This window comes from Benincasa hispida, chromosome 2, assembly GCF_027475165.1.
Source record: "Benincasa hispida cultivar pf3 chromosome 2, pf3_genome.v1.1, whole genome shotgun sequence".
NCBI lineage: Eukaryota > Viridiplantae > Streptophyta > Magnoliopsida > Cucurbitales > Cucurbitaceae > Benincasa > Benincasa hispida.
In genome coordinates this window covers 61859998-61871030 of record NC_143479.1, presented here as the reverse complement: position 1 = coordinate 61871030, position 11033 = coordinate 61859998, and the positions used below count along the sequence as shown (strand labels likewise).

General features: G+C 35.3%; 1 protein-coding gene across 1 annotated transcript; it reads right to left on the bottom strand.

Moving 5' to 3' along the window:
• Positions 1 to 7545: 7545 nt before the first annotated feature.
• LOC120071907 (late embryogenesis abundant protein 47-like) lies at positions 7546 to 10261 on the bottom strand. The gene is made up of 3 exons (XM_039024321.2): positions 9892 to 10261; positions 8687 to 8983; positions 7546 to 7807 (listed from the first exon to the last, which is right to left on the bottom strand). The coding sequence occupies exons 1-3, from the start codon at positions 10219 to 10221 to the stop codon at positions 7646 to 7648; spliced, it is 789 nt and encodes a 262-aa protein (XP_038880249.1). The 5' UTR covers positions 10222 to 10261; the 3' UTR covers positions 7546 to 7645.
• Between the last annotated feature and the right edge of the window lie 772 nt (positions 10262 to 11033).

Sequence of the window (11033 nt, the reverse complement as noted above, 5' to 3'; positions counted from 1 at the left end):
CAGACAGTCCATTAATATTGTTGGAAATCCATACTCTATATAAAGAAGCCAATGAGTAGAATTTCTACTTGTCCAGGGTTTTCGCCCAAGGTTGAATCCAAGGTTTTCACCTGAGGTTCACCTAGGGCGGATACTTGTGATCCAGACAAATGAGTGAGAAGAAGCTTGAGAGTTATTCACCTCCTTCATCTATTTCGAGTGACAATCGGAGCCTTTGACCGGAGCTAGATCTCGAGAGAGTCAGCTCCACCACCCATCCATGGCACCACCGGTAGCCTTGACGCACATCCGCTGGAAGTAAGTCATTGCTTCCAACCGGTCATTTCATTTTCTCTTCTTTTCTTACATTGTATTGTATACATTTTGTGGTTAAGGAATTAATACATTATGTTTTCAATGCATTTCTGTGATCCTTCGATTCCATCTCCATCCTCTTTACTTAGCATTTTCAACTTTCATTGCATCACTTATTGAGATTGCTAGAGTATCGCATACTTAGTCGTGCGGATTAGAGATATGAAGCATGTAGCAAACCACCGAAAGGTGTGCGTTGTGTGAGTGTGTGAGAAAACCTTATTTGCTTAGTGTGAAGTTGTAGCAACACCTGTCTATAGGTGGACGCAATGCTTGTCTATGAGTAAATTCAGCAACAACTAACTACCCGAGAGGGTAAGTGATTGGTCGCATTAAGCAATGTAAGTCATTGTTCACTAGAGATAGAAATAATCTTATGTCAACAAAGTTCATGTGGTTACCTTGTCTTATGTATGTGCCAATCACACCTTTAGAGCTGCTCGAGAGAGAGTCTAAAGAAAGAACCTAAGATTCGAGAGAGCTAGGTTAGAATCGATGCTCGAGAGGGCTAGATTAGGTTTGCATAAGCAAGAATGGAGACTTAGGAATCAGCTCTGTTTGTTATTACACAGCGTATTCACTCTACAGAGAGGACAATGGTTGCGTCCAGGAAGTAGGATATGGTGGTTGCATGCGGTCATCTCGACATTTATGCATGCACACTACATACGTCCTAGAATTAGGCTTTTAGTGTGTGTAGCATGATCGCATGGCTCGCGTTGATTAAGGTTGCCCTTGCGGTCATTCTTAAGGGTTGCAATGAAATCATCTCCACATTTTATCTATTTTTCTCATTCATTTGTTTCATGTCAAGAGTTGTCGTATCTCTACCTCTCATGCATATTTTCATTGCGTTGTTTGTTAGCTAGGAGTAGGAGTAGTGTCAACGTAGAAACCTTCCCATCCATTCTTTTATTCAACCGCCCATGCACATTACCGCATTCATTTTGCTATAAGTCCCTGAGTTCGACCTTGGATCACCTGAGAAACTTGTGTTCTCATTATATTTGGCATGAGCGCAAGAAAACTTGTGACAGGGCGCATGGTCATCGCATACATTTGTTAACACATAGTCATTCCAATGCATGACCATCAACGCATGACAATCAACACATACGTTAAGAACATGCATCGCATATTGTGTCCACGAAATTTTAGTTGTCGAGTAAATTGACATCTAATTTTCTACCATCAAGTTTTTGGCGCTATTGCCGGGGACTTGGCAGCTAATTATTTGTTGAGTTTTGTATCTCTACAAGCAACCTTTTTATCTTGGGAGTATTGCAGCTTGTGCGACCAGGTTGTAAACAATATTGAAGTGTAGGCGATGCGCTGAAAACCAGTATTGACCCCAAGGTAGAAGGGCAATCAGTCACAAGAACTGAAGGCAGTTCTAAGCACATGGTGGCCAACATGCACCCAACGATTGCAGGAAGTTCCAAAGGCCAGGGCATGATTCTTGACCCAAACAGTTGAGAGCAATCTCCTGCATGGAAGACTCCTTGTGGTGACAACACTCCAATTTTTTCAGGGACGTCTTCTACTCTATCTTTAACTTGCTTTCTTAGTATAGGTTATTTTTATTTTCATTGTTATTTTGGATATATGGCTACTTCCTTGGTTGTGGTGCGATTGTTCCTTGCAGGTGCAACAATAAGTCTCCTCGGTGTGCAGTACAACGGAAGAATTCCTTTCATCCTTTAACACATGGCTTCGATCACGTGGATTCCAACGCATGATCGCATGCATTATTTCGCCTAAGGTTCTTTTCTTGTTATCTTATATGCCTTATCCTTTTGAAATTCTTCCTTTCCCGATTGCTTGTTTTGCAATGTTTCTATGATGGTACGTATAATTCACTGCATCTTCTAATTAATCATCACAAGACACTTCTTACTTTTATTAGCTTCTTCAAATTTTGAAAGTATTAAGTTTTATTTTGTGCAAACCTTTGCTCAAACGTTTGTTACCGCATTTCTGTTGATTTTGTTTTTAGCTTTTTGGTGAGAACGCTGCCAACCTCTAAGTTTAGGGGTGGCAACGGTCTCGAAGAATTGCGTTCATTACATTGCGATCATTTCTATAAAAAAAAAATGGTGTTGAGAATTTTTGTGAATAATAACTCCACTGTCAATGCAATGGGGGAAACCCATGTTGATAAGAGTTAAGTTGTGAAAGACATTTACCCATAGTTGGATGTCTGCATGACACACGTGAGGGCAAGCCAAAACGAAGGTAAGTCGCCAGAATCAACGCATAAGCATAACTCCTCTGTCCAGCACAAGCCAAATCAAGCAAGACAAGAGTTGAGTTGAATATGGAACATAATTGAAATAGGATGCTCGCATGACACACGTGGGGGTAAGCCAAAACGAAAGGCGTAAGTAGGTTCAACACCGCATTTGAATAAGTCACTGCAAAAATTTTGAAGTATTTTGAACGAATGCATTCTCAAAAGCTAAACACAAAGTTGCGGTGAATGAGTAAAAAGTTTTTTAGCGAAGGCTTGCCATATATAAACCTAGAAAAGATCTTTTTGAAGAAGCAGCCAAAGTGGAGGAGAGCATTGCAGCGATGGTCAGAGGTGTGTGTAAATTATATTTTGAGAAGCTGGGTCATCGCAAAGGAAAGTAAGAAGGTGAGTCAGAATTTCTTGAGTATAACGCATGCTTGAGGACAAACATGATTTTAAGTTTGGGGGTGAGTCGAAAATCAGATACCCATACTTGCAATTAGTGATTTAACAGGAACAACATGAACCAATGTATCTTCTCTACATTTGGACAACTTCGGATGCGTGCCCTTGCGTTAACTTAGCCAGCAACACTTAGCGAATTTTCTTGAAATCCTATAATAAGATGCGTTAGTGAAGCAATTTTACGAAAAAGTATACTTTTGCAAGAGTTAGTGTTGTTTGAAGACTTCTATGCATTTTCCCATAAGATAGATGTGTTTTTATCATTAAGAATCTTAATTGTTCCAACTTTTAAGAGACAATAACTTGTATTTCTACAAGTTATCAGGTCGCATCCATGGAAGCGCTGCACTTGCAATTGGTGACTCTACAATGCCAAAATGTTGTTATAAGGGATTACTTGCATCAGCAAACACAGGAGTCAAGACCAGTTCAACTTCACGACGCAGTACATCAACCAAGTCTAAATGGGAATGTTTGCCTTTCCTTCCCTGCCACAACACTTGATAAATCCCCTTCGATTTATGGATGAAGACCCTATACCTGAATGCAGAGTCGACGTGCCAGCCTCGTAGGGGTGATGGCCTTTTTTATTTCATGTTTATTTCTAACTTTTGTATGCATTTGTACACTTTGAATTTCATGTATACATCTTTTCCCAATGAATGAAATTTATATAATTTTGATCCTTGGGTTTTTCTTCAATACTTCTCTTGTCTTTTATTTATTACTTTTGTGTCTTGAGTCGAAGCTTTGGTACCTCGATGATAACACTAATATTTGATAACTTGAATGTTTAAGATAGGTGTTAGAAATCTAAGTAGAAAACCTCACCAAATGAAACGGTTTTTTGATTTCCTATGCGTGTAAACCTCACCTCAAATCTCCTTCTGAAATTTCTAGACATTTTTATATTTATTTTTCAGTAAGGAGGACTTTGCTAACCTCCAAAATTTGGGGTGGGGGGGAGGTTTGAGTTGATGCATTTTCTAGTTTATAAAAATCATCATAATTCATTAAATAATAATAATAAAGGAAAAAATATATAGCTCGGACATAATAGTAAACTCCACTTTCAACACAAAGGAGAAAAACCCAACATGATATGAGTTAAGAGTGGAAATGACAACTTACTTGTAGTTGGATGCCCGCATGACACCCATGGGGGTAAATCAAAACGAAGGTAAGTAACCAAGACCAATGTGTCCCAAACTTCGCTGTCTAATCCCAAGGAAGAAAAACATAACACTTGAATGCTTAGATAAGAGTTTAGTCATGAAGGGCACTTGCAATTGGATGCCCGCATGACACCCGTGGGAGTAAGCCAAAATGAAGGTGAGTTACCTGAATCAACGCATGAGTAGTCCTAAAAGAGAATAATAACTTGCACTTGGAAGAATTTTTATAACAAGAAAACCTTCTAACACATTACTGGATTTGAAAAATGGAAATGTTCTAGAAAGCAACTGAATTTTTGAAGAAAGTGCTTGCCGCATGAGAGATTAATTATATATTTCTTTAGGAAGGGAACAAACCTATATTTTAAACGCCAATTCCAAAAATTTGTAAGTTAAGATATGATGAGAGGTGGAGCTAGTGCGTTAAGATTACAAGAGTATGTTAAGGAATTGTTTTAGGAATACTCGAGAACGAGCATTGTTCAAAATTTGGGGGTGTGATAACTTGTAGAAATACAAGTTATTGTTCTCTCAAAATTGGAATAGTCAGGATTTTTAGTGATGTAAACACATTCATTGCAATGGAAAACAATGAAATTCTACATGTGTGACAAACTCATACAAAAGTATCATTTTAAGTAAAAACTACTTCACTAGCGCACCTTAATGCAAGAATCAGAAAAATCTACCAAGTGTTGCAGATGAAGCTAACGCAAGGTGTATGCGTCTGAGACTACTCGATGCATGAAGGATTCATTTGGCTTGTGCATTTTATGTCAAATCTCAACTTGCAGGCATGGACATCTGACCGACATCATTTGATTGAATCAGAGCGACAGGTGGCTATCACAAGGTATGAAATTTAATGCAATCACATCATCAAGTTGCTGAAAGATTGCCTAAATAAGGAAAAGTCACCTACAAGAAGAAGAGTTAGATAGTTAGAATTTAGAACACAAATAGCTAATAGTTAGAACTTTTTCACCTCTGTTGTTAGCAAGCAAGGAGTAGAAGAGACGACCACCATTTTTCTACCGTTGATAAAGAGGTGCTACCAAAGAGAAGTTTGAGAGAGAGATCTTCTTCAACTCATCCACCAAGTTGGTCATAGCAAGCATTAAAAACAAGCCAAAGAGGACAAGATTGAACTCTGCGGCTTGACTTCTTCATTTTTTACTTTGCATTTCTATCCATTATTCCATTCGATTGAACTAAGATTATGTGTATCATCACTTATTATCTTTAATTCAGTCTTATTTTTTACCATTCTCCACTTCTCCATCTGTTTACTTTCAAAGTTGTTTGTGTTTGTGAACTTTCTGGCTTGTTGAATGCATGAAATCTGCTACTTGAATCTTTCTGATCAGTAGATTGAAGTAGAATAGTGGTTAAGTCACTCGTGAGAATAGTTTAACTATTGAATGCATCAAGTCAGGGCATGAAGTAATTTTAGATATAGAATTATTCATATCTTTTGTCTATTCTTTGTAATTAGCGTATGCATCCTAGAAATAGGATTATGTGTGGCATTTACATCGAGAGACGTTGAACATAGCATGAATCAGAGAACAGATTTCCAACGCATAGCAAATATACTTAGATTATAAACAAACATCTATACCACCTTCATTTCATTATCATTGTGTTCATATAAGCTTGTTGTTCCTACTAGGAATTCAACGCATACCATATACACTTAAAGCCCTTCATCTACGAATCCTTTTTTCCCGCTCAGAACTCCTATTTTCTCTTGCATATGTGTCATTAGTTGAGTGTAAATAACCAACAGTTCTCAATGAATTAGGAACCTCTACATTAGATCCGGAAAAAAAAACCATGCATTCGTATTCTGAAATCCTTATGTTTGACCCTGAACTTACCAGGAAACTTAAGTTAGATTTATATTTGGATCTAGGTTAAGAGAACTTGTACGCACTAAAAAGGTGTGCACACATCAAATCCATCACCAACGCATCATATTATTTTCATACCAAGAGATAGATCAATCTGTCAACATATTCATTTATTATAATCACCCATCACCATTTACATTCACTAAGAATGAAAAATACAGGAAACAAATGGATTGATCAATATTTGGAATTTTTTATGTATTTAAAGATAAGTATTTGAATCTATCTTTTATTTTGTGCTTTTGGCTTTATTGCTCATATCTATTGAAATTGATGTCAGTTTGGCAGTTACGGTTTTTTAATATAAAAAAACGATGAAATTCGACCGATTTCGAGTCCCGCATGAACAAAATGAAAAAACACCCGAGATTGATCGATATTATTTTCATTAATGTTTTAGATCTAATTTTAGAAAACACAGCCCAACTGATTGCAGTTATCTTATCTAAAAATCAGATCGAACTTCGAAACCGAACCAATTAAAATATCGCACAAACACTGTAGTCCTAATTTTAGAAAACACAGTCCAACTGTTTGCACTTGTCTTATCTAAAAATCAGATCGCGTGTTCGACTCGATTAAACTGAACTTCGAAACCGAATCAGATTAGAATATCGCACACACTCAGAATACAGGCCGAATTGCTTGTGAACCCCTTTAATTTCGATCCGAGTGATTCCATATGACGATTCATCGTTTACTGAATATCCAAGTTTGGTTCAACCTGGGACTTTCTTGGACCGTCAGATGATGAATCACCGCAAAATATTGATCTCATTTCTCTATCTTTTTCCAAATCAGTCGCTTTTTTTTTTCAAACTTCTTTTTTATAATTCAATTAATATTTATCTTATAAATCCATTCTTTTAAGATTCAAATTAATCGCACATTGTTATATATTATAATTCTCAATATGAGGAAAATAGATATGATATATGTTATATATTTAATCTCTATATGATAACTCGTAACATTTTGTTCTTCTAGACAATTATATCTATTTTCTTCAAAACTTTAAATCGAAGAGAGAGACTAGTAATAGACTGTAGCAAAATAACGAAATGTAGTATTTTCAAACTCAAGAAAATTTTAAAAAACACATTAATTTACTATTGAAACCCAATGAGAAAAAATTACTGACGATTAGATCTAAGACGCCAAACCCATTTCAAGCCCAGTTCTCAAAACAAAACACCCACGTGTTTCCTTTTTAGTTCCTAGGATTACCAATATTTTTCAATTCTTTCCTCAAAAGAAAAATATAGAGAATTATATTTAAGGATTAGTATAAAAATTGATAACTTTTCTTCACTACATAAATGAGTTAACCTCACCAGAGAAGAATATCAAAACTACTGAAAAAACCTTAAAACTAAATTAGACAAACACCCAAACAGCAAATAAATAGTGATAAAGAGGACAAACATCCAACTTACTGGTTTGGAAGGGGAAACAAAAGATCCAAAGTCACATTTTTATAAACACACAAACGAAGGCAATGGGCCCTACTTGTTATTCTGGTTGAGCCTGGCGGCGGCAGCAACGGAGGCGGCAACACCAGTAGGATGTGTAGTGAGAAAGGGGTCGTTTCGCATCTCAGCTCCGGCCACCCCCTCTGCATCTCGCCTAGTCGCTGGTCTATCCGCCGACAGCTTTGATCGAGCATCCTAACGCCAAACAAAACATAGTATTTTGTGTTATGAACCTCATTTTTTATGAAAATAAAGGACTTTTTAATATAAGAGAGAATATAAATAGTCTTCTCAAATTTTTGTTTTCACATTACTTAGCCTTAAAATTTTCTAATATATATTTGAATTTTCAATATTGAACTCTAAATTTTGAAGTTCAATCTTATACAATTGGAAATGGACCATTTTGATACTCCTAAAATTTAATTGATCAATAGTTAAGACATAAATTTGAATATATATAATAGTCCAAGGAACCGCTAACTTTTCAATTAGTTTTTAAAGATGGTGATTTTTAAGACAATCAAATTTTAAGAATTAGATTTGTAATTCTAAAAATTCCGAAAATAAATAGAAACGGTGCTAATATTTAAAAACTAAATCTGTAATTTAACCTAGAAAATTATAACGATATTTTATGAAACTAGGCTAAGAGCTCGATGGCTAACAAGAGCTTACAAGACAAAGAAATATTTAAAGCTAATTTAGATCTTACATTGTCATACCGGATTTAACGATCTATTAAATACAAAATTCAAAAATTCAAAACGATATTTTAAGAAACTAAGCTCATATGCTCTCGGCTAAGAGCTCGATGGTTAACAAGACAAAGAAATATTTAAAGCTAAGTTAGATCTTACACTGTCATACCGGATATAACATACCGGATATAACGATCTATTAACCACAAAAATTGAAAAATTCAAATCCTACCAGATATTTAGATATTCCAACCTCGACTTAGAGATGAGATATTCCAACTTCGATAGACTAGCTTTATGCCCATTTATTAAGTCATTCCACAAAAATTAACTTCCAAATGGAAATGGCAAAGTAATTTGGAATTATATGTACCTTTAGAACATCTGCGAGTTTGGTCTTGTCTTCATCTTTTGTTACTCGAGCATTCATAGTGGCTGCCGATTGAGCGGTGGCGGCGACACCTCCTGGAGCTATATTCATCCGCCCAGTTGCCCTCACCTCTGCTGCTTGGATTGCAGCAGCGTCACTCCATTCCACTGGCTTCTCCCCCGCTGATATAGCTGTTGCTTCCAATGCTTCGCCGATCGTTATTCCTCCTCCACCCTCTTCGTGAGGATTCAACGTAGACAATGATGCAATGGGAACCCTCTCGCCATGTTGCGTCACAACCTTTTATTCACAATTGAAATGGTTAGCACTTGTCAGTAATTAAATGTATAACAATATTTTTAAATAATTGTAAATATAACAAAAACCTATTCATATTTATAAATTCTTCTACATTCCACTATATTGATTAATACTTTAAGTACTCCTTTCCAGTAAGAGGTTTGAATTGAATCTCTATATTTGTTGTACTGAAAAATAATCAATACTATATTAAAATGTCGGGGGTTTTTCAACTCTCTCCAATAGTTTTCTAATACCTACATTGCCCTCCGAATCACAGCCCTAGTGTTTTGCAAGTACTTTTTGTGCTTTTTTTCTTTATTTAATTTTATATTATTGTTGTCGTTAGATCTTCCAAAAATTTGTTCTCATATCTTTATCCTGTGTACCTGTTCTACTTTTTTTTTTTAAGAGCCTTTCAGTTTTTTTCCTTGTTTTTTTCCCATTAATACGAGATGAAATTTAGAATCGTATGTCTAAAAGAGGGGGAAAAAAAGTCAAATATCTTAGAAAATTGAGATGTATATTAAAATTTTTGTTTTCATTTTGTACCCTATGCATTAAAAATATTTTTAAAAAGGAAATTGTTAGAGTTAGCCAACAAAAAATTTAATAAATAAACAATCAATTAATTAATACATTTAATTGAAATTGAAGTAAGAAAATTTTAAAAGATAAAAAAAGATCATGGAACATGGGAAATATTTAGTCTAATTAAATCTATTATTATTATTTTTAGAGATTAAAAATATTGAGAAACAATATGGGAAATATTTAGCCTAATTAAATTTATTATAATTATTTCTAGAGACTAAAAAGATTAACGAACGTGGGAAATATTTAGACAACCTAAAAGAAGTATATATTTTATGCCATTTGTGTAATTTCCAATAATAATAATACAATACCTGTCTACCAGCTAACTCTGTAATAACCCTCCTCCTTGACATGTCCGTCTCAGTCATGCTTACGTCGTCAGCAACGACGTTACCAGTATCGTTGCCACAACCAACAAGGCCAGCCATCTCATTTTGCGCAGCAGCAGATTGTATTGCTGCGGCAGCACCGCCTTGCAGTGTCTTCCCGAGCAAGGCGGTCTCAGCTGACTGCATCGCTGCAGCATCCTCCGGCATCACCGGCTTGTGAGCAAGGTCGCCCTCAACATGAGGAAAAACGTCACCGTACTTGATCGGCTCCACCGGCTGATCGCCGGGCCTCCGGGGCTGTTGTTGGCTCATGCAATGCTCTCCCAAAAGAGTGAGTTTTCTATTTTTGTGGATAATTATTATGATCCAGGAAAGTAGAAGGGCATTTTATGGGGTGGTTTTTATAAATAGGTGGATCTATGAGGAGCATATGCAATGAAAGACACGTGGAGTGTAGAACGAAACGTGGTGGATTAATGAATGGTTACTATTTTGTAAGTGCTTTGTGGCTAAAAATGGTGAAGCCTGTGTCAATTCATGTATTGTTATTATTATTATTACTCTTTTTAGTAATACTAAGTGAATTTCGAAATGTACATATTTTTATGATACTACGTGGTTACATATAAAGAAAAGAATATATGAAGATATGTGTAGTTTGAGATAGGTGTAGTTTTATATATTCAAGTATCTTATTTTCATGTTAAATTATTGAAAATATAATTTAATATTCATAAATGAAGTATTTTGTTCAAAAATATGTATGAATTTTTAAAAGTTTCGATAATACCCTTAAACATTTAAGAAAGTTTTAAAATACTCTTATTATTGTTTTTCTAAAATGAAAATTGATAGTACTTTATTTGAAAAATATCCTTAAATTTTTAAAAGAAATTAATTACTAGACATTGATCTTAATGACTAAACATAAGTAATGAAAAATAGAGGATAAAAGTGTAAGTCGTTAATCCAAACTGAAGCAAAACACAAATTTCAAAAATAACATTATAAAATTTTAAAACTTAAGGACTAAATTCAAAATTTAGAAACTAAATGTGTAACATTTTAAAATCTAGCGACCAAATATAAACTAGACTCAAAATCGGAAAATTCCTCAAAATGAC